This window comes from Prunus dulcis, chromosome 1 (genome assembly GCF_902201215.1).
Source record: "Prunus dulcis chromosome 1, ALMONDv2, whole genome shotgun sequence".
Lineage (NCBI taxonomy): Eukaryota > Viridiplantae > Streptophyta > Magnoliopsida > Rosales > Rosaceae > Prunus > Prunus dulcis.
Window position 1 is genome coordinate 35,340,968 of NC_047650.1, and position 20,048 is coordinate 35,361,015.

Consider the following 20,048-nt stretch of genomic DNA (forward strand, 5'->3'; position numbering starts at 1 on the left):
GATGTAGAACAGATGGCAGATTTTATCGCGGTTGAGCTAGAAAAAGGACGTAGTGGGAATTTGCAGATTTGTTGTCCGAGCTCCGATTAGAACCCAAAATACCATTTCTGAAAGGGAACGACGCCACGAGTCAAACTCACAGATTTTTTGTGATTTATGATGGATTTTGGCATTCTGAGGTCGTTTGGCCTTCTAAAACTGTATTCAAAGTTTTGTAGTTAATTTTCTGAATAAATTCTGTTTTGGACAATTTCGGAGTTACGTAGTTAAGTCTCCGAATTAATTCTGTTTTTTTTCAGTTTTATGTAATAACTCCCCTAGTAGTTGAAGGGTTGAGAGTTGTGTATTTAGACAGGTTTGTCTAACGTTTCTGATTAACTCAGTTTTTAATAAAATTATTCCAAGAGAAGTTCTCTTAATTTTTGGTGGAATCCAGGTTTATTGTTACTCAAGGTTTCGCTTGAGACCTTTGTTGCTTGTGCTGCGTCAAGTGGTATCAGAGCGGGACTCTCCCGTCTCGGTATTCTTGTCTTGTATTATCATGGGTGATCGAGAAACTGATGTCCCAGCCCCAATTACACGAGCGGATCTGGACGCTCAAAACCAACGGATCGACAACCTAACCAACCAATTTGGGGAGATGCGAGAATTGTTGTTGCAAGCTCTTGACGGCAACAATAGAAGAGGTGGTAGAGATGACGAAAGAAGAGAAGGCAGGGAAGACAATCGAAGAGAAGGTAAAGATGGCGAGAGAAGAGATAATAGGAGGCAACATATTCCGGATAGCGAGTCAGAGTCAGAAGAAGAACTTGAGGAACCACCACCGACTAATAATCGTCGTAATCGTAATTACGAAAATTTTAGCGATTATCGGATTAAAGTCGAAATCCCTAACTTTTGGGGAAATCTGAAGATTGAAGACTTCTTGGATTGGCTTGTAGAAGTGGAGAGTTTTTTCGATATTATGGAGGTTCCTGAGCATAAAATGGTGAAGATGGTAGCTTTCCGTCTAAAAGCTACAGCGGCTGTATGGTGGGATCAATTGCAAAATTCAAGGCAGAGGCAAGGAAAGCAGCGGGTTGGTACATGGCGGAAGATGAAGTCGCTATGATGGAACGATTCTTGCCCACAGATTATGAGCAGATTCTATACCGTATGTATCTAGGTTGTGCGCAAGGCAACCGTTCGATTTCTGAATATACCGAAGAATTCATGCGTTTGGCAGATCGAAACCATTTGACCGAGACTGACAATCAAAAGGTCGCGAGGTATAACAATGGGCTGAAGATTTCCATCCAAGAAAAAATTGGTATGCAGAATATATGGACTTTGCAAGAGGCGATTAACATGGCGATGAAAGCTGAACTGTTGGAGAAGGAGAAGCGCCAACCCAACTTCCGCAAGAACACGACGGAAGCCTCTGAATATGCTACTGGTGCTTCTAGTGGCTCCGGAGATAAGGGGAAAGTGTAGCAGCAACCTGGAGGAACGATGAAACCAGCGACAACTGTCCAAAATAAAAACTTTAACGAAAGCAGCAGCCGGACTTTCAATAGAGGGTAGTCCCGAAACCAATCCCAGAATCCGTATGCTAAGCCCATGACGGACATATGTTACCGTTGCCAAAAACTAGGGCATCGTTCTAATGTTTGTCCAGAGCGAAAGCAGGCTAACTTTATCGAGGAGGTCGATGAAGATGAGGAAAAAGATGAAGTCGGGGAAGATGATTATGCAGGGGCTGAATTTGCAATTGAGGAAGGAATGGAGAGGATTACCTTGGTTTTGCAGAGAGTTCTTTTGGCACCAAAGGAGGAAGGGCAGCGTCATAGTATTTTTCGTTCCCTCTGCTCAATCAAAAACAAGGTGTGTGATGTGATCGTCGACAATGGAAGTTGCGAGAATTTCTTGTCAAAGAAATTGGTGGAGCATTTGCAGCTATCAACGGAGCCATATGTCAGCCCTTACTCACTAGGTTGGGTTAAAAAAGGCCCTTCGGTTCGTGTTGCTGAGACTTGCCGTGTGCCACTGTCCATTGGTAAGCATTACAGCGATGATGTATTATGTGATGTTATTGACATGGATGCATGCCATATTTTATTAGGGCGACCTTGGCAATTTGATGTGGATGCGACTTACAAGGGACGAGATAATGTAATTCTGTTTTCTTGGAACAACCGAAAAATTGCAATGGCAACTACAAAGCCCTCAAAACAATCTGTTGAGCCCAAGACGAGGAGTTCTAGTTTCCTAACCCTAATTAGCAGCGAGCAGGAGTTGAACGAGGCTGTCAAAGAGGCGGAGTATTTTTGTCCCTTGGTGTTGAAGGGGTTGTTGAAGCTTGGCAGAGGAGAAAGTGACATTCCACAAGACGTGCAGCAGATTTTGTCACAGTTTCAGGAACTACTTTCTGAAAAATTGCCAAACGAGCTGCCACCTATGCGGGACATACAACACCGAATTGACTTGGTGCCTGGAGCTAGCCTTCCGAATCTGCCTCATTATCGGATGAGCCCCAAGGAGAATGACATCCTAAGAGAGCAGATTGAAGAATTACTGCAGAAGGGATTTATCAGGGAGAGTTTGAGTCCCTGCGCAGTTCCCGTTTTGCTGGTTCCGAAGAAAGACAAGACTTGGCGAATGTGTGTTGATAGCCGAGCAATCAACAAGATAACAGTCAAGTACAGGTTTCCCATTCCACGGTTGGAGGATATGCTGGATGTTCTTAGCGGCTCAAGGGTGTTTTCCAAGATAGATTTGCGAAGCGGTTACCACCAGATTCGCATCAGACCTGGCGACGAATGGAAAACAGCGTTCAAGAGCAAGGACGGATTATTTGAATGGTTGGTGATGCCATTCGGATTGTCAAATGCGCCTAGCACTTTCATGAGACTCATGAATCAGGTTCTTCGACCATTTATTGGCTCTTTTGTCGTGGTTTATTTCGATGACATTTTAATTTACAGCACCACAAAAGAAGAACATCTTGTGCATTTGAGACAAGTTTTAGATGTTTTGAGAGAAAATAAACTGTATGTGAACCTAAAAAAATGTACTTTCTGCACAAATAAGCTACTGTTCTTGGGTTTTGTTGTTGGTGAGAATGGTATCCAGGTAGATGACAAGAAGATCAAGGCAATCCTTGACTGGCCAGCTCCAAAAACAGTTTCTGAAGTTCGAAGTTTCCATGGTTTGGCCACCTTTTACAGAAGATTTGTGAGGCATTTCAGCTCCATCGCTGCACCTATCACAGAGTGTTTGAAGAAGGGCCGGTTCAGCTGGGGAGAGGAGCAAGAGAGAAGCTTTGCAGATATAAAAGAAAAGCTTTGCACCGCGCCGGTTCTAGCCCTTCCAAACTTTGAGAAAGTTTTCGAAGTTGAATGTGATGCCAGCGGTGTGGGAGTCGGAGCTGTGCTTTCACAAGACAAGCGGCCAGTTGCATTCTTCTCTGAAAAGTTGAGCGATGCACGTCAAAAGTGGAGTACTTATGACCAAGAGTTCTATGCGGTTGTTCGAGCTTTGAAGCAATGGGAGCACTATCTTATCCAGAAGGAATTTGTTCTATTTACAGATCATCAAGCGTTGAAGTATATTAACAGCCAGAAAAATATTGATAAAATGCATGCTAGATGGGTGACTTTTTTGCAGAAATTTTCGTTCGTTATCAAGCATACTTCCGGCAAGACAAATCGTGTGGCGGATGCGCTGAGTAGAAGAGCTTCATTGTTAATCACACTAACTCAAGAAGTTGTGGGGTTTGAATGTCTGAAGGAATTATATGAAGGTGATGATGATTTCCGGGAAATTTGGACTAAGTGCACCAATCAAGAGCCAATGGCAGATTACTTTCTTAATGAAGGTTATTTGTTCAAAGGCAACCAGTTGTGTATTCCAGTTTCCTCTTTGAGGGAGAAGCTCATTCGGGACTTGCATGGTGGAGGATTGAGTGGCCACCTTGGCCGTGATAAAACAATTGCAGGGATGGAGGAGAGATTTTATTGGCCACAACTCAAACGAGATGTTGGAACTATTGTGCGCAAGTGCTACACTTGTCAAACTTCGAAGGGGCAGGTACAAAACACCGGATTATATATGCCATTACCAGTTCCTAACGATATTTGGCAGGATCTTGCTATGGATTTTGTCCTCGGTTTGCCCCGAACACAAAGGGGAGTGGATTCTGTATTTGTGGTGGTTGATCGGTTTTCAAAAATGGCGCATTTCATAGCTTGCAAAAAGACTGCTGATGCATCAAATATAGCCAAACTGTTTTTCAGGGAGGTTGTTCGCTTGCATGGGGTTCCTACATCCATAACATCAGATCGTGACACCAAGTTCTTGAGCCATTTTTGGATCACTTTGTGGAGGCTGTTTGGGACTACTTTGAATCGCAGCAGCACTGCCCATCCCCAGACTGATGGCCAGACTGAGGTTACAAACCGGACATTGGGCAACATGGTACGAAGTGTCTGTGGAGAGAAGCCAAAACAATGGGATTATGCACTACCGCAGGTGGAGTTTGCATATAACAGTGCAGTCCATAGTGCAACTGGGAAGTCTCCATTTTCCATTGTTTATACCGCTATACCTAACCATGTTGTTGATTTGGTGAAACTGCCTAGAGGCCAGCAAACCAGTGTGGCAGCGAAAAATTTGGCTGAGGAAGTAGTAGCCGTTCGAGATGAAGTCAAGCAGAAACTCGAGCAAACTAATGCTAAGTACAAAGCTGCTGCAGATAGGCATAGGCGAGTTAAAGTGTTTCAAGAAGGCGATTCTGTGATGATATTTCTGAGGAAGGAGAGGTTTCCAGTTGGCACATATAGCAAGCTTAAACCAAAAAAATATGGTCCTTACAAAGTGCTCAAACGGATCAATGATAATGCCTATGTTATTGAGTTATCGGATTCCATGGGAATTTCCAATATTTTTAATGTTGCAGATTTATATGAGTTCCGTGAAGATGAGGTCCTTTATCCAGATCATAACTCGGGGTCGAGTTCCTCGGAGGTGGAGGGGACTGATGTAGAACAGATGACAGATTTTATCGCGGTTGAGCTAGAAAAAGGACGTAGTGGGAATTTGCAGTTTTGTCGTCCAAGCTCCGATTAGGACGCAAAATACCATTTCAGAAAGGGAACGACGCCACGAGTCTAACTCACAGCTTTGCTGTGATATAGGATGGATTTTGGCATTCTGAGGTCGTTTGGCCTTCCAAAACTGCAGTTAAAGCTTGGTAGTTAATTTTCCAATAAATTCTGTTTTGACAGTTTAGGAGTTATGTTATTAAGACTCCAACTTAATTCTGTTTTTTTCTGTTTCGGACAGTTTAGGAGTTACGTTATTAAGACTCCAAATTAATTCTGTTGTTTTTCAGTTTTATGTAATAACTCCCTGGTAGTTGAAGGGTTGAGGGTTGTTGAGAATTGTGTATTTAGACAGGTTTGTCTAATGTTTCTGTAACTCAGTTTTTATCAACATTAATCTAAGAGAGCTTCTCTTAATTTTTCTGATGGAATCCAGTTTTTCTTGTTACTCAAGGTTTCGCTTGAAACCTTTGTTGCTTGTGCTGCGTCATCTAATTTGTGGCGAGGCCCTTGATTCTCCTCCTCCTCTTGGAGAAGAAGAAGAAGATCATCGTCAACATCAACAAGAAGAAGGGGCGCCCAAGAAGATTAGTATGATTTCTCGCTTGCCTTCCTCACATCTTTTTCATCAAGATTGCATTGTGCGGCGGTGGCTGTATCGTAGGGGGAGGAGTTGCGGCGGTGGTTGTCCCGTGTGCCAATTGACAATGCTCGTTAAGGGCACAAAGGACGTGCTCGCGAAATTTCAAACACCCTCGAGATCGTGGGGGTTGCCGCTCATGATATTTACCAGCGGCTTAATAACTGCCGGTTCGCTTCTTTGCAAATTATTGAAGCATCGATCATCAAAAGGGAATTAAATTTGGTGTCTTGTAGTAGGTATTTTGAAGGTTTAATAATTCATAGTTTCCTGGAGTCAGTCTTTGAATTTACAAATTAATCGAATTGTTAATTTTAATAAATTAAATTAGCCTTACAATTACGGAATTACTTGTTATAGTGCTCATGATTTTTTTCTTAATTACTTGTTATGGTGCTCATGCTCATGCTCTGTTAGATAGTTAGGGGCTAACAATTTGGTTTTACAATTTGGTTTTATTGCTTTTTTTAGGAATGTATAATATATTTGATCTCAACACCAAGTTAATAACGGATTATAAACTATCCAATACACATGTTACATGTGGAAATATTGTTCAATATATAGGTTATGAAAATAAAATATTTTTACATATCATATGTGTATTGGATAGTACACCAGTCACGTAGTGTATCCAAAACCGGTGCTTTCGTTTCATTCTGTGGTTCTTATACTTGTTGGCTTTGCTGGTGACACTATAATTTTAAAATCATGTTTAGAGATCTCTAATTTAAATTCTGATATTATAAATAAAAAATAAATTAAGATGTGGAGTTGATCTCAAACTCAAAAACTGGGATTTGGGATAGCCCAAAATAGTCCCACGACCAATGTATTTAGGCCTCCAAAACTTCACGAAGCCCAATTCCAGGCGGATTGGAATTTAGCCCGAGTTTCCAGTCGGACCGCAACTGACACATACAATAGAATCGTTGCACTTGGGGGTCCCTTACCCCTCCTACCGCTTCAAAACTTCCACTGTCAGCCTTAGCACGTGACACAAAAATGAACTTAAATGTGAAGAAAATTTGGAAATAAGAGTTTAAATACAACTAAAATAAAAATACGTGTTTTGATTTTGGATAGGAAAGAATCAAAACACTTATTCAAAAGGGGAAACTAGAAAAATACTTGAACTCTATTCAATTCCAGCTCGTCAGCACATTGATGCAAGCATGTGTTCGCTGACGTGGTTCGAGCAGCAAGAACATCCTTTGGGCTGTATTTTTATTCTTTTTTTTTTCTTTATAAAAATATATTAGAAAATATATTAAAAAAGCCAAGATCCAGCAATATATATCCTCACACTTTCGTCAACACCAGAAAGGAAAAAAAAAAAAGTTAATTATCATCATTCATCAATCTTTTTGCCTCTTTTATTTAATCCTTTGACAATTTTGTTTTTCTTTCAAATTCAGGAATTTTCAACACCAAAATATGAAAATTCTAATTCCTAAATTCATAAAGACCAATCAAAATTTGTGATTGCCATTGTTGATGATGAATTTTAGTTATAAAAAAATTGTTTGATGACCTTAAGTAATGAAAAATGATTATTTTTAGTATTTGGATTAGATTATGTGAGGGTCCTATTTTAAGATTCACACAAGGCCTTCAAAACTTCAAGACCGACAATTGTTGGTGATGGTGGCAACATGGGGTGGGTGTGGTGGTGACAATGGTGGTTGAATGGTAGTGATGTGAATGGGTACGGTGTGGGTGACGATGGTGGTAGAAGTTGTGGTGGTGATGGCTACTGCAAAAGAAAATTGAAAGAAGAGAGGAGGGAGAAGAGGGGTAATCACCCTTTTTAAGTTCAGTTCAGTAGTGTGAATGCTGGCACAACGTCATTTCTTTGTTTTCTACTCGTACGCTTTTCACGGTCTCTAAAAGAGTGGTGTGTGGTCACTCTGCTACATTAAATTCGTTTCCTTGGATTTAAAGGGCTGTGCCACGTGCGAACACACTCCATCTGTGAAAAGCTCAAGTGAAATCCACAATCCCATTTCGACACTTGGCATGTGCCACCTGGCCCTGTGATCTAGTGTCTCCATCTCCTTCACGTGAAACCCCTCACATTTTGAAGATTTTGATCTTCCTCCCCCTCATGCTCATGTTGGGGACCTCAATGTTGCTGTACAAGAATCATCTCCAATCAATAAAAAGTACTCTTGTTTTATGATTTTGGATAAATTGGTTCTCTTTCCCTTCACATGATTTGGATATTGGATAATGTTTTGTCCCTCTACTTCTTAATCTTACTCCCCCCAAATTTTGATAAAAGAAAAACATTTGATCCATAAATTCCAAAAAAAAAAAAGGCAAATATATATATATATATATATATATCCATCGTGGAATTTTAATGTGAAAATTATAATTAAGCAAATTCTAAGGAAAATTTTAGTTGTCGTGACGATATCTTTCTCTCAGTAGAAGATCGGGAAAGATTTCTCTTGAAAAATACAGCTTTTATTCTAGAGAACAGTTAATTAAATAGTTCTAGTTTAACTTAATTAATTAGTCAGGTTTTATTTATATAACTCTTCCCTTCTTTTTCAGAGAATCATAGCAGTAACTATCAAATCATGGGCATGTCGTTGGTATATATAGCCGTGAGCTGTGCTTAGTGATTGTAATTACCAAACTGCCACTGTCTCTTTCGCAGTAGCAACGCACCTATCTATGCTCTCCAAATAACACACACGGCACAAAATGTAAATTAAAAAAAATATAGTCGACCCATTTGCTCCAAATCACAAGAACTGTTCTTATTAGATGATCACAAAGCCAATATTTTACAAAGCAATCCATTATATATATATATATAAAAAATATATATATCCCCAAATAACACAAACAACATGTAGATGTACTCTTTATTACAAGCAAATAAAATTAAACCCAAAACATATCAAACACTGAACCAAGTAAGGATGACATAAAGAAGGAAATTAAACGTAACAAATGAGACTTACACAACTTTAGGATACCAACTGATCATGTGTCACTTGCATATAGCTACACTTACATGTCTCGGACATGGAAGATGTTGGGGTTTTTAATGACAATATCGTACATGTAAACGGAGTTGAACTTGGAGAAGTCTCTGGGGAGAGAGATTAGGTCAATGGAAGATCGCTTGTGGAATTGGAAGAGGTCGGGGTCGCCTCCATAGTACCTCTCCCACCCTAACCCGGTCAGTATTTGCTCGAGCGTTGAGTAGGACGACACCACCTGTCCACTTGGCAAGTGCACCAAGGCCTTCTTCCTAGAAGATGTCTCAGCCTGTGGATTTTCCACCAGACGAATCACCCCGTTCTTGAAAACCCAAACCCCAGACATTGTGTTTCTTCTTTCTTTGGTAGTAGCTAGTGCTTTGGGGTTTTTTGGGTGGAGGGTAAATTGATGCAAATGCTGTTTGTTTGGAGATGAGAGAGAGGAGAAGGAAATGAATTGAATTGTGTTGTGTTGTGGCAAAAGAGGAGGGGGGGAAGGGGTATTTATATGTGTCAAAGGGGCAAATAAAAACAAGGGGGAAATACTCTTTGAGTGGGAGGGAGAAACTGAAAAGGATGGTGGATTGTGGTGTGGGCATGTTTGGCTTTGGAAGAGAATCTAGATTAAGTGGGACCCAATGGGATTAAAAATATGAGGGTGCTGCATGGATGATGCCCCTAGGGTTTGATTTAGGGCACAATTCAGCACCATCCACACACACCTAATTCCGTGGGGTTGGGGTTTGGACGAATCTTTGTGTAGCTTCAACATTGCAAGCTAAGCTAAATGTAGCTTTTTCGAGTGTGCTTTTTATTTTTTATTTATTTAAATTTTTTGATGGGGAATCTTTTATATTGCTATGTTTGGGGCAATGCATGCCACTATTCATTCATTAAGAAAAGATTCAAAAAAGAAGAAAGTCAAATGATGGAAAGAAACCCACTTAGATCACGAGATGTCCACGTGAAGGGAGTGGGAGTGATTGGGGCATATTTTGATTTTCTTGTGTGGATCTTGGGATGTTGGTGGGTTTGGCGACTGAAAGCAGATGTTTGGGTTTCTCTCTGTTGGAGACACGTACTCCTTTGCTACTTGTGATTTTTTGCAACCTTAAAAGCCTTGCTTTGCTCACGCTGTCTTGTCAAATCAGGTTTGGATTTTGTTTGTGATTTTCGAGCCTAGATTTTATGAGAAGGAGAATTAGTTAGAGTCTAGACTTTATGAAAAAGACAAGTTGATTAGTAATGTGATTAGTACATATATGATATATATATATTATACGATTTAGTTAAATATGAATATGTGAGGATCTGTGGATTTTTATTTGAACTTCAAATTTTATGAATCACAGGCTTCCAAAATCATATATACTTGTTTTCAAGTTTTTATTCTGAAAGTGTTGCCGTTCGCATTCGGTATTTGCTTTTACATTATTGATTAGTAGAATATTTACTTTTACATTCAAGGTTAACTAGCAAATGACTTTAAATATTCGATTCGTAGGCCTTACGTCTCTTTTGCGTCTCTTTTATCAAAAATTTAAAATTAAAAAGAAAAGTATTCATCCACTACTTATCGCTGTATATATATATATATATATATATATACTTGGAAGTTGTTGATATTGCTTGATCTAAAAAGCAAATTAAAAGAAAAGGATAGTAAGTCTGCCAATAAAATATGGAATTTTTCCTTAAAAAGAAAAGCCGTGTGCCATAAATAACATCCCCTTAGTATCTAAAAGCAGCAAATTTCGACCAACAAAATGCTTGAAATGATTAAGATAAGACAGTCAATTATTATTGTAAATAATAATTTTCATAATTGTGATTTCTGAACACCACTCAAATAAAATTATATATGTCACACTCAATTCAAACATATAATTGAGCCCTAATGTACAATAATTTGTCACCAAAAGGACCACTTGACTAAGTCTCAATTATCATTGTCAAAAACTTCATGCTTTCCACAGTTTCTCACACTCGGAATTTTATAATGCTTCAAAAAAAATGCCATGTTGCCCACATGTCATCACATGGGCTACAATGGTCCTGTAGCCAGATCGAGGGGCTAGGACCTTTGAGTAGCCGTCTTGTCAAATCCATGATTAGGGTTTTACGTTAGGATATTTTGGAGTTTAAACTACCTGCCACGTAGAAGAGACCTGTGGAAAACTAAGACACCACAAAAACTTGATGTTCTTCATTTTGAAATTAACATGAAAAATGAAGAACCATGCGACAAGATATCAATTTCAGTACAAATGTTGGTTTGTGATCTCATTAATGGTGCACTTTGTTTGATCTGTTTCTTACTGTGTGCAAATTGCAAAAAGGAAAGTTTGGTTACGATTAGTCAATCTTTGAGTTTTCTTGTGGGTGAGGAAATTCTGTTCTCTTTTTTATTTTTTATTTTTTATAAATCATTTTATCATCGTTGATGTTGTATGAAGGATCGAAACTTCTCGTGTTAGGGGTTTAATTAATCCTTCAAATTTGATCAATCATGTATGAGTAACTCTAATAATACTTCAATATCTTTAATCGTTTGCATATGTTCAACTCTGTCATGAGAATGTCATGAGTTTAAATCTCATGACCGACAATTGTTGAATAAAAAGGAATAACAGTTTATTAGAAACATATTATTCTTTGTTATATTATTACTTCAAGACTATCAATTGTTAAAAAGAATAGTGGTCCTCAACTTTTGAGTTTCAAAGTTGATTCCCATGCTCCCCATTGCGCATGTAGAGCATTGCATATGCAGGTTTTTGTATGCCTTTAGGCATCCAAGCCCTCGAGCACCATATCATCTTTGCTTCTGTATGTTCCTCTTTTCACATGCCCAAGGTCCTAACGATATAGACCTCTCCAATCCTATCCCCATTCACTTTGGAAAATCCTAAATGGTACCCAATTCCTTCAATTTTAGTCCTTTCTATTTTTGTTGCACTTCCTACTCTAGAAATTTCTTTGTAATTATATTTATATATATATATATATATTTCATTTTATTGGTTGGAAAAATTGGGCTAACAGCTCAGAAATTGCTACACCACAAAGTTCTTCCCCATGTCAAGTGGATTGCATGCCTGGCATTAGGGTCTACAGCACAACTTGAAGATATTATAGTATGAGTCTATTATGAGGTGTTGCCCTCGAGGTTTTCAATCCTCTCTTTCTCAATATCGCTTGTATCAAAAGATTCAACTCCAATCCGAGTACCGAACAAGTTGCTTTGTATCTTAGTGACTCTTAAGGCATGTAGACATCAAGTAATCTTAATGAAATTTTACGCTCTGAATTAATTTAGAATTTTATATTTGGAGGATATATATAATGTTAAGTGATTCAAAACCAGAAAAGAGAATCCCTTCCTTATTACGTGCAGCATATCACTATATGATGATGAAATAAAGATGCGAAATGATCATTCTTAACATGTCATATCAATGAGGTGTTTGGATCTTGGAGGACAACTCTAGCTCTACATGATTTTCGATTTTCATATTCTTTTTGTTATATATTCTTCGAATTTTCATACTAATTTCCACATTCTTTTTTTTTCTTTTTCTTTTTTTCCCTCCCTTTTTCTCTGTCTACAAAAGTTTTTTGGTGGGGGTGAGCCGTAGATTCCATTACACACCACAAACTTTAAGAAACATGCTTAGCTTTATATATGTATATATTTATCGTTTAAAATTAGAAGTGAGAAGAATCAAGGGAAAGGTAGCCTCCACTAGAATGTGCTAAGCTCATTACTATCTTTTATATACTCTGATAAAATAAAATGAAGAACTTCAGGAATTAACACTTGAAAAACACGGATTGATTGTGATAGCCGAAACTTCTAGATTTAGCCAAAGTTTTCATTTTACATTGGCAACGAGCATCAGACCTATATTCATCGTCATCCAAACTACTATAGAATAAAGGTGAAGCATACAGCTTGCGTTTTGGACATGGTTAGTTTAATTTATTTATTATTATTTTTTTTTTTAAAAAAAAAATACTGGAGGAAGGGGAATCAAACCTAAGACCTAGAATGAATGGTAAATGATCTTAACCACTTGAGCTACACACTCTTTGTTTAAACTCATTAACTTAATTAATGTAAATTCGATGCATTTCTGCCGTACTTGGATATAATTTAATATCCATATATCTTAATTTGATGATTCGTCCTTTCTTTGAGAGATTTAAATTTTGAACCCCATGATACCGTAATATAATTTAATTCATAAAATAGAACAATATTTCAATGAAGTAGTAGTACTTACGGATTCTACTTAGGGCTTTTTTTTTTTTTTTTAAATAAATAATATTTATTTATTTAAATTTTATTCGACAATAGTGGCAGCATTTATACTCATAACGTATTTTATGTGCCATAAAGCAAGTTCCTAGAGCTAATGTGCTTTCTGGTAGGCATAATTTAAATGGTAATATAATATACATATAGAGATAATCTAGCTGAAAGGAATATTAGAAAAGTTATTAGGAGGATAATCTAGTTTGGTAACTTCAAACAAAACTAGTCTTGTTTTAGAAATCAGATGCTAATTCCCATCAAAAAGAGCAAATAGACTGCAATGAGAATAAGATTAGTTAGACGCGCATAAAATCCTTGTAAGTAATAGATTTTATAATTCAGACATCTCTTTTAAAGGATTTTGAAAATTCCATTTATAATAATATGTGAGAAACCGTATACGACACACATTAAATGAATATGAACGAAAACTGTCCATAGTGGATGGGAGACCCTACTCAACCCAAGTTCAGAGGATGCTTAGGGTTCCATGCTTAATTCCAAATACAAACCACTCATTTTAATCTTTTGTTTAATTACAAACTCACATTATGTGGCTCAACTTAACACGATAACAAAATGAAATGTATATTGCAAAGAAATGTATTACAGTACTTCTTGAAGAAAGTTGAGGTTCCACTCCAAAACCAATTGACAATAGGGGGAGTAGCTCAACTCCTTATAAGCCCTTGCAATGTTTTCTAACTTTCCAATATGTTAATTTTTATCTTCACATTCTCACACTTCTAGAGCTGTTGAACAGAGGAAGAAGGGAAGAGAGGTTTGCAAGCAATGTGCCACAATAATTTTGCGATAAACTCATACCATGAGGAAGGGAAAATATATTGCTAGCATTTTCATTGATTTCAGTAACCTGATTACCTACAGTGATAGTTGTGCGTGAACACCGCAATTAATGTAACGTTAAACAAGCTTAACAAATGAATATATAACTAATCCTCTAACTAATTCTAATTAGTTTCGAACTAGGAAAAGTGAGTTGTGTTCAATTTCTCTCTCCCTCTCCATGCATTAGGGCTTTCAAATTCTTTCTGTTTGTAACTATAATTAGATGATAGAGTAATGCACTCAATATATACGAGACAAGATATGAATATGAATTCAATGAGATAAAATCAGCATCGTAGGGGTTTACAACTTACACCAATTTAAGGAACAAGGGCCTTCTTCATCTCAACATTTTATGAGAAACAAATTTAAAAATACATAGGTCTTTTTTTTTTTCCCCAGTTTTTTGAACCTATTCTCATAATTTCCTCTGATGAGCTGTGAATCTGTGATCAATACTTCATCATTAGATCTAGTTAATTAAGCGGCCAAAAGCGAAACCAGCCCCATGATCACCACCCCGGCACCAACGGCCATGATCTCACGAGTACGCGAAGCTGCAGAGGGCGCAGGTGCCGAAGGCGTGGGCGCTGTACTATCTGAAGGTGAGTCAGCAGATACTGGTGGCGAGGATTTGTCATTTCCTTTGCCCTTACCTTTGTGCTTTGACGGAGCTGGAGCCTCGTCTGACGAGCTTGGAGCTTCGTCATCAGAGTCGTCCTTCTTGGACTTCGAGGGGCTTGGGGCCTTGGCAGACTTGGGTGAGCTGGCAGGGCCCGAGGAGGACGACTCCATGTCAGGAACATTAATAATGGACCCCACCTGAAGCACTGAAATGTTGTAGGGCTGGGAAACAACCGACTTAACAAAGTTTACACTGTTGCCATTCCCGCCCTTGGCTGCAGACTCGAATGAAATTTGTCCGTTGTTCACCGAAACCTTGATGAAGCCTTGCTCCCGCCTTGCCTGACCTGTCGACTGGAACAAAGTTGTGAGAGTGGCGGACTTGTTTGATTTGAAGATCTTCTTGAGCTTGTCCTGATCGTAGTAGTCCAACACCACGTGGACGCTCAGGATATTCTTGGCCATACCGGAAGACTCCCCCGAGAGCCCTCCCACACCGCCATTGTCCACTGCGAGGATGGTGATGGTGCTGCGTCTGTTGATCTCGTCGGCGAGCTTAGTTTGGGAGAGGAGGTTGTTGAAGTTGGAGAAGTCGGATTGCTTCTCGAGGAGCTTGGTGATGTTGAAGGCAGAGACAGAGGAGGGTGACGAGAAGAATGCAAGGAACACGGCAAGGAAGAAGAAGAAGAGGAGGGAAGAGGCTCTATGTTCCATCTTTGTTAGCTGCCACTTCTTGCTTTGCTTTCTTTCTTGCTTTCTTGTTTGCTGCTTTGAGTTGTCAAAGCTTGGTTTTTGTGTTGAGGGAGTTTGTGGGATTTAAATAGGGCACAAATTGTGAGCTATAATTAGACATGCATGCACAAAATAGGATGTTAGGGGTTCTAAAGGTTGGGAGTGATTTTCTCCTTCGTCCGAGTCACAATTGGGATTAGTTCTAGTCGACGCACTCCTTAAAAATTGCTAACCATGCGTTAGTTACTCTCTCTAGAAGCAAATTAACCCAAAGTTAGAAAACTAAAGTTTCTACTCAACACATTCTAATCACTTAATCTTTTGTTTCGTGGGTTGTTGTTCTAGTGGTAAAGAGTATTTACTCTACACTCATGATCATAATTTGAGTCGTATATCTTCTATATTGGCCTCTAAAGTTCATTAATTTTATTTCGCTCAAACTTAAGAAATAAATAAATGTAAAGGGCCAACCATTTCTGATGTGATCTATGTGTTATTTTTATTTTTTTTGGTTTCTTTCACTTTAAATAATGTATTAATGAAAGTTGCCATTGAAGATTTCATTAATACAGTAACGATAGATTGGATGATTTTTTTGGTTTTAGTTAACCATATTATTCATCAAGTATCATTCTAATTTTTGCGTTTTGTAAATATTTATCTGATTAATGTAATTAAATGAGATGAAATTAGTTGTTTTTCCGATTACAATGGCTGTTCTGTTGGGTGGTTTGGTTACAGCCAAGATTTTCCTTTTTTTGGGCTTCTAGATGCAGTGAAAATTTAGGTAAATACACCCAGTTTAATAGATAATTAAAGTAAATTATATTATTCTTTAAAATTACTATATAAAAAAATATTTGATATAGAAAAACAAGATTAACCTCAAATTATTTACAATCAAATATGCAGGGAGATGGCCACACATAATTTCATCCTTTTTAGGAAAAAAAATATTTAATATTATTTTTGTTGTGTTTTAAGGTTTGAGCAATGATATATTTCAAAATTTAAGAGCTAAGCGACCTGAGTAAGGCCATCTCCAATGGAGAGGGCCAATGTTAAATTTTGACAATATGGTCTGGATGGAGCCCCTAACGCATGTATAGGGCCATGCAAAATATCAATCCAGTCAATTATTTTGGGTGGAATAGCAGTCTACGTTTTGTCTGGACTGAAATTTGTTGGAGCCCACTCACACAACCCACTACCCCATGTGCAAAGTCATTTTTTTGACCTATTAGAGTTAAAATTATTTTAAAATAATTTAATAAGGCTATGGATTCAAAATTTGAGTTTGGAGAGTTGGGAAAAAAATATTTGAATCTGGACAATACATGAATAATTATATTTTAAAGAATGGAAATTTGAGTTTAGCCCTTTTAGTATTGGAGATGGCTTAGTGTAATGGAGTATCATGGTCAAATCCTTGGTGTATATTTAGAAGCCCTTGTTACACATTTACAAATGAACTAGCCCATAAAAGCAGTTTCATGGACCGTCCATTCACCTTTTTGAAGAAGCCCAATGAGAGCCACTTGTAATCTTTCAATCTCAACAAGACAAACCCACTCTTTTTCATTACCAAGTTTGCTTTGTCAATTCTCATCTCCCATTTTTCCTCTCTCTCTCTCTCTCTCTCTCTCTCTCTCTCATTGGCTATCTTTCCCACAACCTTGTCCCATACTCGAGGAATGTATAACATAATTTCTTGTAAGTCTTTTTTTGGATTGATGGAGTTGGGGGTTTCATATTTGGGACCTTTTTTAATATTGGGAAGAGAAATACCACTAAACTAAGAGCTAGTTGGTTCGTATAAATCATTCTTAATTTGACTATTTGATATTGAAATGTAACATACTTGTATACCTCATAGAGACTCATTCACGTAGAATGGCTTGTTGTCCGTAAATATTTGGACACTATCGAATTTAGTCGTCCAATTTCATCATTATTAAGTTTACCAAACATGGTTTATGTTAATATTATAATTATAATTAGATAGATCATATATATTTAATAGCTTGTGACAATGCACTTAAAGGGTAATCTCTAATGATTCCAAAACAATGGTTGTCAGAAGAATGTATATGTTTTTACATACATTTCCCTACAAAAACCATTAAGTTTGTATTGTACCCTTCAAGATTTGATCTTTTCTGTTCCTAATACATTCATATCTCCTCTTTTGAAAAAACCCCCAAAAAAAAAAAAAAAAACTTAAGCAACCAAAAGTGAGGCCAAGCCGATCATCACACCGGCACCAACGGCCATCTCAACGCGAGAAGCAGCAGATGGGGCAGGGGCAGGGGCAGGGGCAGTGCTTGATCCTGCCTCGTCAGGCACTGGTGGTGACGACGATGTCGTCTCATCGGACGATGTAGGTGCCTTGGACTTGGACGACTTGGGCGAGGCGCTTGGGGCCTCGTCATCGGACGATGAAGAAGGAGCCTTGGATGGGGAAGGAGATGACTTGGGAGAGCCAGCAGGGCTTGAGGCAGCAATGTCAGGGATGTCAATCAGCTCAGAGACTTGAAGAACAGAAATATTGAACGGCTGAGAAACAACGGATTTAACAAGCTTGGCGTTGAGCTTGCTGCCTTTGGCGGCGGACCCGAAAGCGAGCTCGCCTTCGTTGATAATGCCGGTGTTGATAAAGCCCTGCTGGTTCTGAGCTTGGCCGGAGGACTGGAACATGGTGGTGAGGGTGGTGACTTTGCTTGACTTGGCCAGCTTGGTCAGCTTCTGCTCATCATAATAGTCCAGGATCACGTGGGCGCTCAGGATCTTCTTGACCACGTCTTGGGATTTGCCAGCGAGGCTGGAGATGGCGCCGTTGCCGACGGCCAAGACGGTGATGGTGCTGCTGCTGTTAATCTGCTCGCCAAGTTTGGTCTCCTTGAGGTAGGTGTTGAAGTTGCTGAACTCCGACTGCTTCTCCAGCAGCTTTGTGATGTCGAAGGCCGAGGCCGAAGAGGAGAAGACAATGAAGAGGAGGGCAAGGCAGAGGATGGTAGAGGCTTTGTTCTCCATCTTTTTATTCTTCTTGCTTTGCCTTATTTATTCCTGCTTTGAAAGAAATGGTTGCTTATTGTTTTCTTTCAAAGCCTGATTTGTGCAGAGGGGGGTTTGGGGGATTTATACAGAGATTGATTGCTATAATTAGAGAAACAAAATTGGATGTTGGAGCCTGAAGGTTAGGAGTGAATTTCTCTCTGCCCTACACAAAAAAAGGCCAAGAGATTTGACCAGGTTTTTTTTCTTTCTCAGAATAAGAACAGAAAAACACAACTGAAAAGCTGTTAGATTATAATAAACCAATGTATATTTGACACAAAAAGATAGTAATATAGGGTTATGGAAAATATTTGTTTAGATTATTGTATGGTACTAGAATACGCTCACGTGATATACAACTTCACATATTAGTGATGAGTTTGGGGTTTACAAACGGTTTTATATTTGTTAGAATTCAGTTTTAGGAAAACAGTGGACACTTGCAGGATGGCAGTTAATGACAATTAAGTTAAATGATGTAAAAATGGGGTGTTGAAGCTAATAATCACCTTGCATGCCAGAGTCGATATGTGAATCAAAACTCCAAAATTGCTGCTTCTAAACATGGTAATTTCATCAACAGCCTTGCCTATAAAAATTACTAACACCCTTCTCAATTTTCACAACCAAAAAGAAAAAAAAAACTATGGCTTCTCTCAATGTCTCTTCCCTCCTTCTCCTCCTTGCTTCTCCAGTGCTTCTGGTCTTCATCAACTTGGTTACGGCAGCAGCCTTGGACGTCCCTAATAATCTCCCACAAAATTTGAAAGATTTGGGTGCCCTCGGGGACGAGGACACTAAATCCAAGATCATTGATCAGATCAACGGCCAAGCTGGGACATTGGCAAATGCACCAAAGAGTGATGCTACTGGTGCTCTAGCCAACATGCTCAATTCTGCTCCGGCGCCTCAAGGTAAAGACCAAATGACCAAAATCATGGATCAACTCAAAGGGCCAGCCCCACAGGCCGCAGATGCACTCAAGACTGGCGGGGAGGATACAATGCTATCCCAAATGTTCAAGTCTGCTCCGGGGCCTGGCGGCAGCGCTGTAGCTGGCACCGCTGTGGATGTCTTTACAAGTATATTGAAGCGTGGTCCACCAGCCACTGATGGCAGCCAACAAAAGCCAGAGGCCCCTCCTACGGTTTCGGGTTCACCAACTCAGGTGGCTTCTGGCGTCCTCCTTGGCGTTGTTGCCATCTTCTCATCTTTTGTGGCATTGTAAGGAAAGCATGTAGCATAAGACATAGAGAGCAAAATGGAGAAGGGGGAAGAATTGGAGGCGCCAGTCTTCATGTCCCCAAAAACTAGGGATGGCGGAAATCCCCCTTTCGGGTCCCCGATCCTAATGGGCGGGTACGGGGATCCCCAATTTAAAAATATCCGATCGGAGACGGGGTGGTGATGATATTGTTATTTCCATACCCGAACCCAGCCGCATAAGTGATGTATTTGTTTTTAATTAATAAATATGTTATATAATATAATATAACAATTAAAAAATTACCCTAATCTTTGTAAGATGATGAAACTTTGGAATGTTTATTATTATTATATGATTTTACTATAGGAATCTTTCCTTTAGGCTTCTTCAGACCTGAAAATTCCACCAAATACTTCCTTAGTATATGGTACAACACAATCCCAAATACACCAATAATATGGGTTGCTAACAAAGAATCCCCAATTGATTATCTGGGTGTTTTCATACTCGGCTATGATGGACATTCTGGTGTGTTAGATGG

The 20,048-nt window shown here is 38.9% G+C and overlaps 3 protein-coding genes across 3 annotated transcripts; all 3 read right to left on the reverse strand.

Moving 5' to 3' along the window:
• Positions 1–8,740: 8,740 nt before the first annotated feature.
• On the reverse strand, positions 8,741–9,081 carry LOC117615889 (flowering-promoting factor 1). Its single transcript, XM_034345063.1, has one exon. The coding sequence runs from the start codon at positions 9,064–9,066 to the stop codon at positions 8,749–8,751; it is 318 nt and encodes a 105-aa protein (XP_034200954.1). The 5' UTR covers positions 9,067–9,081; the 3' UTR covers positions 8,741–8,748.
• Positions 9,082–14,135: 5,054 nt separating this feature from the next.
• LOC117614756 (fasciclin-like arabinogalactan protein 14) lies at positions 14,136–15,292 on the reverse strand. The gene has a single exon (XM_034343655.1). It carries the CDS (start codon positions 15,223–15,225, stop codon positions 14,368–14,370), a length of 858 nt encoding a protein of 285 aa, XP_034199546.1. The 5' UTR covers positions 15,226–15,292; the 3' UTR covers positions 14,136–14,367.
• A 1,962-nt stretch (positions 15,293–17,254) lies between these two features.
• LOC117613162 (fasciclin-like arabinogalactan protein 14) lies at positions 17,255–18,357 on the reverse strand. Its single transcript, XM_034341807.1, has one exon. It carries the CDS (start codon positions 18,274–18,276, stop codon positions 17,464–17,466), a length of 813 nt encoding a protein of 270 aa, XP_034197698.1. The 5' UTR covers positions 18,277–18,357; the 3' UTR covers positions 17,255–17,463.
• Positions 18,358–20,048: the final 1,691 nt, after the last annotated feature.

Bases quoted from the DNA above. Each gene is read 5' to 3' on its own strand.
- LOC117613162 (XM_034341807.1), bottom strand. From the start codon at position 18,276: ATGGAGAACAAAGCCTCTACCATCCTCTGCCTTGCCCTCCTCTTCATT.
- LOC117614756 (XM_034343655.1), bottom strand. From the start codon at position 15,225: ATGGAACATAGAGCCTCTTCCCTCCTCTTCTTCTTCTTCCTTGCCGTG.
- LOC117615889 (XM_034345063.1), bottom strand. From the start codon at position 9,066: ATGTCTGGGGTTTGGGTTTTCAAGAACGGGGTGATTCGTCTGGTGGAA.